The sequence below is a fragment of the Carettochelys insculpta genome, chromosome 6, assembly GCF_033958435.1.
Source record: "Carettochelys insculpta isolate YL-2023 chromosome 6, ASM3395843v1, whole genome shotgun sequence".
Classification (NCBI taxonomy): domain Eukaryota; kingdom Metazoa; phylum Chordata; order Testudines; family Carettochelyidae; genus Carettochelys; species Carettochelys insculpta.
In genome coordinates this window covers 22,007,456-22,020,195 of record NC_134142.1, presented here as the reverse complement: position 1 = coordinate 22,020,195, position 12,740 = coordinate 22,007,456, and the positions used below count along the sequence as shown (strand labels likewise).

General features: G+C 44.0%; 1 protein-coding gene across 1 annotated transcript in view; it reads left to right on the top strand.

Moving 5' to 3' along the window:
• Window positions 1-506, top strand: part of EXOC3L4 (exocyst complex component 3 like 4) — a 39,590-nt gene extending 39,084 nt beyond the window's left edge. Inside the window, exon 12 of the mRNA XM_074998706.1 lies at window positions 51-506. Coding sequence (XP_074854807.1) covers window positions 51-213 — 163 coding nt within the window. The 3' untranslated portion in view covers window positions 214-506. The remainder of the gene's footprint in view (window positions 1-50) is intronic.
• The last annotated feature ends 12,234 nt before the right edge of the window (window positions 507-12,740 follow it).

Here is a 12,740-nt window from a genome sequence, read left to right as displayed (position 1 = left end):
GTCATGTTGTTTGGGCTCCCCAGGAATGACCCTAGTTTTGCTTTTCACAGAAGGAAACATATTGTAGCTGTGTTTGCACTCCGAGGATCAAGCAGCAACAAGAGAGCATCTATTATGCAGCAAGTAGACAAGCTCCAAAAAGGGGCAGACAGCACGGCTGACAGAGCACTCTTTGCAGAGATTGACTTTCCAACTGCTGGCAGATGTTTTTAAAACCAGTTACACCACACAAGCAAGATTTGCCAAAATTTTTGCAGTGTGTCTGCTTTATGTCCCTAACCATGACTCTTGCTCCTCCATCCCTGAGTCAAAGCATTGTAATGGATGTAGAGAAATGGATTTTCATTTCTGGAAGAAAAGGAGAATGGAGATGCCCATGTATTGCACAAAGAGCCCCCTATGCAAGCACAGGTAACTACCTAGAATATTTGACGAAGCGGTCTTTGCCCACAAAGTTTATGCTCCAAAATATCTGTTAGTCTATAAGGTGCCACAGGACTTCTTGTTGTTTTTGAAGATACATATTAAATTGGCTACCTCTCTGATACCTAGAATAGCTAATGATTTACCCCTGAGCTGGAAAGGCATATCAAGTGGTGTCCTGCATGTATCCTCCTGTCCTTGGTCCTCCTGTTCTATTCAATATTTTCATAAATTATTTGGATCATGGCATAAACAATCCACCTATAATGTTTACAGATTGTTCTGACCCAGGGTGGCAATCACTTTGGAGGACAGGATTAGAATTCAAACTTATCTGGATAAATTGGGAAAATGATCTGAAAAACAGGATGAAACTCAGTAATGACAAATGAAAGTATCCCACTTGGGAAGGAAGAAGCAATTAAACAAAATAGGACTGGATTGCCTGAGGAGTACTACAGAAAGGGTCTGAAGGTTACAATGGATCAACAGTCACCTTGACTCAACAAGGTAATACTGTTGCAAAAAAGACAAACAACATTCTGGGATCTGTTAGCAGAAGTGTTGTAAGCAAGACACCAAAAGTAATTCCCCTGCTCTACTCAGCACTGATAAGGCCTCAAGTGCCACACTGTGTCCAGTTCTGGGCATCTTTGGGAAAGATGTGGACAAATTAGTGAATGTCCAAGAAGAGTGAGAGAGAGAGAAAAAAAAAACATGATTAAGTCTAGTAGACACATGACCTAGGAGGAAAGATGGAAAAAAATTGGCTTTTTTAGCCTGGAGAAAAGACATGCCTGGGGAGTGAGGGCAGGATATGGTGTGATAACATTTGTCTTGCACATGTAAGGCTGTTACAAAGAAGAGAGTGATAAGTTCTTCCCTTTAGCCCCTGAAGACAGGAGCAATGGATTTAAATTGCAGTGTGGGAAACTGGGCAGGTTGCGGAATCTCTGTCACGGGAGGTTTTAAGAACAGGTTGACAAACACCAGGCAATGTCATCACAACTAGGCTTCCTTGGGCCTGTCTCAATGCACAGCCCTGGACTAGAACAGTCCCTTCCACTGCTACATTTCTATTGTTCTAACCCTATCAACTAAAGGCACTGCATGCTGCAAACTTGTAGTGGCTCATTAAAAGGCTGGTCTATTTATTGGCTTGCTGGTTATAGTCCCCTAAATACGTGCATTGTTTCAGAGCACTGGAGAGGGCCAGAAGACACTCATTTATGACTGGATTGCAACAGGAACTATTCATCTGAGCAGATGTGTAAGGGAGAGCAAGAATCCCCTTCACTGCTGTTCCTACTGCTCCCTTCCTGGGACAGATAGGCAAGGAAAGAACCAGGGCAGCTGAGCAAACACAGAGTGGGAAGTGCAATTTGCAAAGGCAAAGCCAGGATGCAACTGCAAGTCAAAGGGGTACCTCAAGGGCACAGTGCCTCCCTGGGCCACATCAGAGATAGGATCTAGTGGCCCTTACATTTTGTAGTCCCTCAGTGACTTTCTCCAGCAGTTGGTCCCTTGGTGGACCGGAGATCCCCTTTCCCCCGTCTTTTGTACAACTCTGTGGGCAAAAGGCTGAGGAGCAGGTGCTCTGCACTAGTGGGTAGAGGCAAATGGTGAGGGTCTGGAGAGGAGGAGCTTGTGCATTGGTTCCTCATACTCATCCTGGTGCTAAGTTGTGCTGTGGGAAACACCATATGCGGCTAGGTGGGAAGGACAGAGATTCAAAGCAGGGGCTGTTGAATGCAGGACTACTTGAATCCATCCCTGAATCTTAGCTACCTCTGAACAGGAGGGATCCTTCCACAGTCCTGGAAGGATCTGCAGGACTACAGCCCTGTGACATGGTCAAGGAGCAAGGCACAGATGTGCAGTCTTGAGAAGTGGGCCACACTGCACAGCCCATTCACACACAGACTGTGCAGGGGGCTACCCATGCATGGCCCCTGGCACTCACATGGCAACACCACAAGCGCATAGAACTATTGATATAGCAGAGCAGATGGCGAGTGTTTTATTTCATGTTCACTCCATCTCTGTCCTTTCTGCATATCCCTTACAATCTGCCAGCAGGATTCAGAATGCAAACTCAAGGCAGATGCCAGCAGCAGTATGGGAACAGACCATCATCTGGATTGAACCCATGGAGCTCTGTTGACTAAAAGCTGGATTTATAAAGTGCAGGATTTGGCCCCTTACATCCAGATTATGGTCATAGAGTTTGCACAAAAGGGCTTATTGTCACTTTGCCTTTCTCTTTTCTATCCCCCTCAGGGAAAGGCCTCCAGGCCTCTGCTTTTGCCAGGGAGACCCCTATTACTCCAAGTACAGGTTGCTGGAATAAGCGCATCTTTCTCACTAGGGCTCCTTCAGCAGGACCAAAGCAACTTGGCCTTTCCCTCTTGAAGGCAGTCCCAGCAGCAGATATCTGCTGTGCCACACGACAGCCTCTGCAAAACAAGATAGTTGATTAGACATCGGGAATATGGTGGCCAGATACACTGGGTTCAAAAGGCAAGCCAAGTCTAAACATAGAGTTCTTGGCCCATGTCTAAACATGGAGTTCTTCACACCCCACCCCCACCACCCCATGACTCTGTCCTTACCAGAATGCCAGCTTTTCACTGACACCCTCACCCAACTTACTCCAGCCCCCAGGGAGGTCATATAACAAGTGTGAGAAGCTGGCAATGTAATTGCTTATATAAGACAAAACCCCTAACATTGAGATGGTGTTGGTAAAACCAGGATGTCTGGTCCCACTAGACTCCCCTGTCCTTTCCCTCCCTCTCTGCTCCCATAATGGTTTTGTCCCTTTTCTCTTTCTATGCCCCTTTTGTTATAAACCAGATAGCTGTGTTTAACTCTTTGTGGGACACAGATGCTCCTTCTCCAGGCCACTGGTTTCCTAGTCCCTTTTTGTTTCTTTAACGATTCCATTTGTGCTAATTCCACAGCCATTTACAACCAACCACAGAGGTATATAAAGGTTGAATCTCTGTAGTCCGGTACCTTCAGGACCTGACCTGTGTCGAACAAGAGAATTTGCTGGACCATGGGAGGTCAGTATTGTCTAGCAGCATTACCAACACTGCCACTGGGCTCTTAAAAGACACTTAGGGTAAATTATAGGTACATAACAGCACAGAACACAGAGACAGGACTCATGGTTGCTTTATGGGACCACAGGGAACTTAGCCGCACCCATTAAAAAGGTGGATATCCAACTAACTAAAATCATGCTGGACCATGGATGTTGCTGGATCAGCGTGCTGCACTAGAGAGGTTCAACCTGTACTACGCATTCCTGGGTCAGACTGGGCTGTTGGTAGGAATGATCCTCAGACAGTAACAGGGGCAAGGCAGATGGGCAGTAAACTGTGGGGAGCGTGAGCCCCCAATGGAAGAGGGGGCAGGGTGGGCATTATTGTAACGGGAGGAGGGGGAGTGAGTTGGATGTGGTACAAAGACTCTTCTGGCCTCATTGATTGCTGATTTCTCTCTTGCAAGGGGCAAAGAGCAGATGTCAGCTGACTTTCTCAGGAGTCAGCCATCTTTATTACCTGCAGTATAAACACCATAACTGTGCTCAAGTGAGTTCGTTTCCCCCCCCCCCCCCCCCGCACCATGTCAACATCTGTTCCCAGTGAACTCCATACTAAAACTCCTTTTGATTTCAATGAGAGCAGGATTTGGCCGCAAAACAAGACCACAGAATGTGATTTTAAGCAATTGTGTCTCTGTCCAGCAACAGCTCTAAGGCATGTGGTTCTGCCAGGTTGACTTTGATTGCCCCGCCCCTCTGTCTTGCTGAGGGCAATAAACCGATGCACATGGCACACACAGATCTAAGCCTCTTGCTCTTTATTAGAGATTTGAGAGAGAATACAGACAGAAATGCTAAAAACCATGAGGTTTGGAAATCAAGTGAATTCTGGTGAAAGAACAGACAAGTCTTTTTGTGAAAAACATTTAATTCTTTCTCTCAAAAAATGATGAGGTTTGTGCTTTGAGGTTACCAACTGATTTGCGTAGACTTGCATGCAATGGTTTGCAGGCAACCTTTGCCAATGTAGAAAGCATTCTGAAAATTTTTCTAGCAATATCATCGCAAATGTTTCTGGGGAAAATTCTCATTCTGTACTGAAATGTGCTAAAAATATTTGTGAAATAATGAATCAGGAACATTTGATGAGCTTGGCCACATTAACAATTGAAAGTGTGTCATTACAAAATATTATTTATGATGATTTTGTAATGGAAATCTGAATAAATTCAATTAAAAAATAATTTTCTTCACTGGACTTTTTTTTCTAAAAAAAAAAAAACCACACACACACACACACATTTTTCTCTTTGGAAAAATTCAAATAAACGTTTCCTCTAGACCAGACATTCTCAAACTGCGATCTAAGAACTCCATTCAAACCGGCCAAGGAAAGGTTGCTTTTATTTTAATAAATCACTTTAAAATCTTAAACTAACAGGACAAAGTTTGGAAAAATCATTAAGTGGCTCCATCAAGCCCCTTTAAAATTTTCAAGTGGTCTGTGTGTGTATTGGGGCGGGGGGAACAACCAAGATACCTCACTTTATTTTTATTTACTTCCTATTAATTATAATTTAGGTAGAGGATGAGGGGGTGGGAAAAGAGTGAGAAACAGGCAGTAGGGAAAGTTCTTTATCTTGGCTGGGTCCTGAGCCAGGGACAGAAGGTGGGACAACAAGAATGAAGCTGAGCACAGGGCCCCCCACCTCTAATCCCACACTGGGCACCACACATAAACCAAACAGGCGTTGTGAGAATCTTTATTTCAAAGCAAAGAGCCCAGGCCTCTTTCCAGGGATATATTCAAGTAATGAAATTAAATGCCTACACCCTTGTTTTCTCTTACTGCACGTGCAAGCTTCAAGCACTAACAATGATGCTCTAATTCTTATTACCCATGTTCTCTCTCACCCCAGCACACAAGCACAGTACTGGCCTCACTGCACTGCAACTACAGGAAAGAAGTAGCAATATGGTGCAAACTGAGTGTACTTAAACATTAAGGATGAGATGGATTCACTCTCTCTTGAAATCTTTGGATGAGGGTTGGGTGCCTGTCTAAAGAACGTGCTCTAGAGCAATCACTCAATAGTTCCTGTATCAGGTACTTACTGGTTAAAACTTGATGGCCTGTGGTAAGTGGCAAGCAGCCTGAATGCTAATTCCACTAGGGTAGTGTTTCCCCAAACTGTGTTCCAGGGAACACTGGTGTTCCACATGATGAGAACAGATGTTCCAGGGGGGCACAGAATATCAAGGCTAGTGATCTTTTTTCCTTCTAAAAGATATTAAATATGAAATTATGTGTATGTGCTTCTACATACAGAGATGAGGTGGCTATCATAAGATGAAATGCTTGTAAGACATTGAGCTTTATGGTGAACTAGTGGTTTTCTTGGATTCCAAGTTTCAATTGTTCAACAAATTCCTTGTGGCTGTTGCAACTTGTGTATCTTGCAGGTTTTTTTTTACAAAATTAAATGGCACTGAAGGGAAAGAACGTGACCATTTTTACCTCAATGGAGAAAATTTCATCTCTGTCAAGGAAACTGGAATTTTGGACCTCGCCCATTGAAGAAAAAGAGCTTCAACTGCTTTCCCATTACACGGCCATGAACACCAAATGCAGTAATAGTCCTGATGCTGCATCTGTTATGAGGATCCAGCTCTCCAGCACTGTTCCTAACATTAAGCAGATCTCTGATCAAAAGGTGCAAAAAACTTTTCCCATTGAAAACTTGTCAACTCTTTTTGGTTTGTGGTAGTTTTCCGTAAAAATAATTTATAAAAACAAACTTTAAAAATATTTTTCCATACCTAAGTTGTTTTGCATTCTTTTTTGTAAAAATGTTTAAGCTTTAAGGAAGGATAGTCCTTTTTTGAACAACCTTGTCCTTTCTATTTTTGTACAAAGAACAACACCATCCAGCCTTCTTTCAGCTGTGTATTGATGTTTTGTTTTGGGTTTGAACTTAATTTCTATATTTAGAGGGTTGCTCATTTGTTCATTCAGGTGATTGGCTCTTGTTATTTTTTGTGCTTAAAAAGACATCTAAAAAAACTTTTCAAAATCAAAGTTTGAACATTAGGTGTGGCGATTTCAGTATGAACCACCCCACTCCCTGAGCAGCATGTATGGGTTCTGTCAATATGTTCCAAGCCCAAAAGTGTTCCACAGCCGAATTAGTTTGGGAAACGCTGCTCCAGGGTCTCACATGTAAGAGCGTGATTCTGCCATGGCGGGAGATAAGCAATAGTCCACCTGCATTTAGCTTTAGGGAGCACTGAGCTCTTCTGCAACTGGGAGCTACCAGCCCCCTCACAATGACTTGGAAAAACAGCAGTTAAGTGGATGACTGCCAATTGTTTAACTTATCTAGTTTTCTATTTAGTGCTCCTATAGCTGCCACCAGGAAAGTGCAAGGAGAGCAGTTGCCCTGTAGACTCACAATTCAAGAGGGCCTGGAACCCCAAGCTGCCACTACCATTACAATGGGAGCAAGGGTGGCTGGAGTCCTGGATCCTTTAAGTTGCCACCAGCAATCCATGCAGTCTGGTCCAGGTGGCACTGAGGGCTTGCTGGAGGAGCCTAGGCTCTAGCCCTGACCCTTTTACCTAAGGCCATGGAGCTAACACACCCCATCATATTGCCTAGGGCCCAGCAAAGTCTGTCACCAGCCCACTAGTTGCAGACACCTACCAGCAAATAAATGGCACCTGTGCTTGAATCAGCCCATCGCCAGGCCATTTTCTGCCACATCACAGTATGGTCCCCTTGGAGAGGGCTTACCAGCTGCTCATAACCTCAGCCAGACAGGAATTTTCCAAACAAACTTGGACACAAAATTGTCAATTTGTTGACATTAAAGCTGCTTGCAAAGCAAAGTTGGGTTAGATGGATTCCCAAAGAGGTCCCGAAAAAGAGCTCGAGGGAAAAAGAGTTTTTAGACTGCCCATATGAGGTGTTTTAACATCTTTGAAACCAAAAGTCCCAGTTCTGCAATTCCCCAGGATATCTGGTTTGGCATTTATGCTAAATGAAAGTAGTCAAAAGCTTGGGGGTCAAAATAGAACCTTTCGAAATGAAGAGCAATTGCAGGTTTCTTAGTTTGCAAATGTTTGAGGTTGCAGTTTCATGCAGATTTGAAACAGGAGAGATGTTGAAGTCTCATAAAGATTCATGAGCTGGGAAGTGTGTTTTCTACACAGTTCTACTCACAACCTGTGAGACAAGGCGGGCACCCAATAACTTGCTAACATGCATGTCTGTAGTGAACGTTCTCTCACAAAAGGACTTGCTCAGGCAGTGCTCTAAATTTTCATATCTTTCAGACAGGCGCCATCAGCAGTCAAAAGCTGCCCTCCTAGAGCCAAGCACGTGGGGAAGGCATTGGTGCAATCACCACATCCCTGCTCTCGTGCACAACTCACCCCCTTGAATGCAACTGCCCCTACACCAGCAGGAGTGAAACAAAAACAAGTACATCTCCAGTTAGGACCAAATACTCATGTCGTAACCAAAATGGTCTCACGGGATAAAATAGCTTTGTTAACAGCACTTGCATACCTAGAATTTGCAGTGCATACTGACTGAACCATAGCAGCACTGGGATTGGATGCAGGGGGAACGTATGGCTCTCACAATGTTGCACCTCACGTGTCCTTGCTTTAAGTACATCACACTTTAGTAATACCAGTAGGAAAAATCATGCAGGCAAAAATCAAAAACCAGCAGAATCTGGCAACATTGCACATTGGCAATGGTAAACAAAATGTCTCCTGGGCCACCTGTGACCAGAGGTTGCCCACCACTGACCAAGAAGCTACGAGTTGTCAATAGAGCCAAGCTTTGAGAACAGATGTAGGCAAACTAAGCTCTCGGAATTCCAGGAAGGTTCGAGAGGACATCCTGGTCAGTCAAGCCAATTCTAGTTTCCATTCATGTTCCATGACAAGCATGAACCTTTTCCATACTGTAGAGGTGCTTAGCTTGGCACCATTGATGTTCCACATAATGAGCCTGATTCTCAACAGTGAAGGAATAAAGGAATGTTATTGCAGTCAATTCAAGGTGGGTGAAATGGCCTTGTTACAGTGTTGCACAAAAACAAAAATAACCAGGGAAATGCAATGAAAATAGGATGGTACATCATATTTGATGGGGTTTTGCACAATGTTGACTCATCTTTTCCATCCAGCTGCAGATTATTTTAACCTGCACTGAGGCATGTGCAAATGTGCACCACGAGTAGAAACAAAATCCTAGCTCTGGGCACTCTGCTAATCAGTTTTGCGGCATTTGAATGTCTCCCAAGAAGCCACGCAAGCACCCATCTTACAGGGAACACTGGTCCCACTTCTTCCTGTTTCACTTTATTTATAACAGTGAATTTTGTGGCCCTGGTAGAGTTGTATCACCTTTCTTCCCTGCATCAGCCCTGACAGCCTGTTTCTGTATGGTAGGTTCTAGTCTGTCTTTACTAAGATTCCATACAAAGTTATTTAGGACAGGGGTTCTCAGACTTCATTGCACCCCAACAAAAATTGCTACTGATCCCAGTGGCGGTAGGGACTTGAGCCCAACTCTCCCATGTGCGGGGAGAAGGGGACAGAGTCCGAGTCCTGCCACCCCTAGGACAAGCATGTAGCTCAGTCTTCAGCTCTGGGTCCCAGCAAGTCTAATGTTGGCCCTGGAGACCCCATTAAAACGGGGTCCCAACCCACAACTTGAGAACTATTGATTTAGAACTGCAGCAGCAGCAATTTTGTCTTTTGTTATGCTATGTTTCATGAAAGCATCCCAAATCACTAACAAAGCATCATGATCACGCTGGATAGTAGGGTAAGAAATTCAAGGTCATCAGAACTCCATGGTGTTAATATATTTCTATTGTGTTCTATTTCGGGGGGGAAGGGAGGGACAAATGGGTCATATGATTTAAAGACAAATCTCATGGTTTTAAAAAAAAAAAAAAGTCAGTTACTATAGCAAACCAGGTTTTGTTTTAAACTAGCACTCTTGCTCGCATTAACTTAAAAAACATGTTTTCACCTGTTATGTCCTGTCTTGACGTTACATATGTTGGTCGCAATCCTGTATTCCATTTCATGAGTAAATAAGATGTATACACATAACAGCACAATTATTTTATAGAACCTTAGGCCTGGAAGAGGTCATTTCATCTAATTCACTGCACTCAGGCAAGGACTAACTATTAACTAAACCATTGCTGACAGGTTCTTGTCTAATCTGCTCTTAAAAGTCTCCAGTGATGGAGATTTCACATACTCTCTAGGCAATTTATTCCAGTGCTTGCCCAACCCAACAGGAATTTTTTCCCTAACAGAGGGCCTAAGCCTCCCTTGCTGCAATTTAAGCCTCTTGCTTCTTCACCTACGGTTGGTCTTTCAAAAGTTTACAAGTGAACATTGACTTTCAAACTTTACTGCGCTAAAGAAGAATGCTCTCCTCCCCCACACACACTTAAAAAAAAACACAAAACAGTTTAGGTTTAAACCTACAGTAGTGTTAATACTGTACACGCAGGTGTCCACCTGACGGTGTACTTCTGGTTCCAAATGAGGTGTATGGATGCCCTGTTGGCTCATAATTGTGAATTGGTTCATAATCGTGGCTCTAACATTACACAGTAATCCAGTCACTTTCAGTTCTCACTGGCCCTCAAGAGAAGAGCGTGCTTTCCAATCCCTGATCGGTTGTGGGGCCTTCATTTGTACTTTTTCCAGTATTTCCTTCTCCTTTCTGCAATGCAGACACCAGCATTGGCCTCAGCATTCCAGTAACTGGCCTCTGTCAGCAGCGGGAGAGAGACTGATCACTTCCCTTTTTAAACATCCATGGATCAGATTAGCCCTTCTCAATGCAACACCATATTGTGACCTCCTGCTGGGACAATGACTCCTAAATTACTTTCTCAGTCACTGCTCTCCAAAGCAGCATCTCCTAGGCTAGAAGTATAACATGCATTCCTTGTGTCCAAATGCAGTACTTGGCAGTTAGCGGTTTATTTTTATTTAAAAAAAATAAACAAACACCACAATTTGTTAGATCATGACTGTTTAAACAGGCCTCAAGGAGCTTGCCTAGCCTATACAGATACTTTCTAAAGAACCAAGGCTCTGCTGAGGGCTGCTTCAGTTTCCCCATCAACAAAACAGCCCAGGAGAAACCACTCTAATTAACACATCTGCTGTTTAATGAAGCCCCTTAAAATCAAAGCAGAGCAACAATGTAAAAGGTTCTTACCTCAGAACCTAGGTTTGGATTACTCAATTTTTCAATTTCAAAACAAAAGCTTGTATAAGTCCAAACCACTTGCAACTAGCCCAGAGATCATACCAAATGTGTATTTCCTAGCCCCATCACCCCCTGTTTCCTGATTTAAATAGAGCAGCCCTTAAGTGAAGCAGGGAGTTTCCTGCATGATGTACAGGTGGTTCTGACTACAGCATCAGGCTGGCCTGCAACAGATAGTAAGTACACTCTGACAACACACCAGGAGGTTCAAATAATTCCAACAGTAACTTGTTTTCATTATTTACTGCTCCATCACTCATTGTGCCATCTACAAACCTGAAGAGCAAAGATTTTATGTCACCTTCCATCTGCTTGGATTGAGTTGCAGGACCGAAGAATCAGATGAGATTGTTGACTATGTTACGACAACAAATTTTTGAATACGGGATGACTACCTATCCCTTACATGGCATTTGGAATTTTCAGGGCACCATACAAACACAATTAACCCACCCTCCAATCAGCCTGGGGAAGATCAGCAGAACTATCCCCATTCCGTAAAGGGGGAAACTCAGACATGGGGTTAGGTGACCTGTCCAAGGCCACACAGTGCATCAGTAGGAGGAAAAGGACTGGCAGTCAGGATTTTAGCTCTCAGCCTTAGCCCAAAGAGTGCATTCAGACTATCTTTCTTACATTGTAACCCATGTAATTGTAACTGAACATAGGCAGACTTGAAGCTGGGACCTCTGCAGCTCCATACAGGCACCTCTACAGCTTGTGTTAAAGGCCAGGCAACTCTTAGCTTAGGCTGTAGAGGACATTCATTCTTTGTGAAGGGATCTAGGTGCCACTACATAGGACAGTGAACCACACATACCTTGAGCAAGTGTACATGCCATTACACATGGCTCATTGGTTGCATGAAGGGGAATCTCACATCTTGAAATCTATTTGCTTTTCAGTGAGGGGGCTGTGCTAGATGCATAACATTATGCCATTTGTTGGGCATTCAGTGGCTAATGTGTGATTAAAGGATGATCCATCAAAGGATTGTTAGGGATTTGGAAGGCCAAAAATGTCAGCGGATAAGTGACATTTCTTTGCCACAAAGAAAATGTAACTTTCACACAACTATTGCAGCAGTCAGCTCCTTTTGGAACACATTGGCTGCGATGCAAGAAGACAAGACACAGGCTTCCCCCATGAGCCTCTCTATAGTGGAATAGCTCCTGAGAATTTTAGGCTACCAGAGACAGACCGTGAGTGAATTTTCTGTTGGCATCTCAAGGCTATATCCAGATTGGATGTGTTGTCACTGAGCCACTGGTTTGTACTAGTGACTCATATGTTCGGACATAAAACCACTCCAGAGGAATGAGACATTATGTATTAACAGAGTTGCATGAACAGGAATGAATATTGCTGAAAGAATGTGCTGGATTTATGGGCAATTTAGAGTTGCTTCACAACCTCCCCTAGGAGCCACGATTCGTGAATCATTTGACACTGTAGGAAGGTGTTGAAACACCAAGCTAATGAAGGTGAATTTCTTGGACCTTGGATGACTATGAAGTGAGCAGAATTGTGGGACACTGTGGGGTGAGGCACAGAGAGCTCTGTGGGGTCAAGGGGAGGCATTCCGGACTGCTCTTTGTGCTCCTCAATCCATGCTCTGATGTAGCTGTGACCGGCCCAACTCTTCACCTGCCTCTGCCTTTACTGAGAAAACTCACACAGAGCAATGTGGTTCTGAATACTTGTCCAAGGAGCCTGGATTTCAATCGCTCCCTGTGGCAGGGTGGGGCCAGGAGAGCCTATTGGAAGGTGGGGTGGGGGGGGTGGGCATAGCCCGACCACAACTAAAAGGCCCCTCTCAGGACAAGAGGGAGCCCACTAAAAAGAAGCCACAGCCCCAAGTGAATATGGGGGACAACAAAGAAAAAAACCAGGATGGGAGTGAGGGTCAAAGGTTCAAAATGAGGGAACCGGAGGGGGACACCA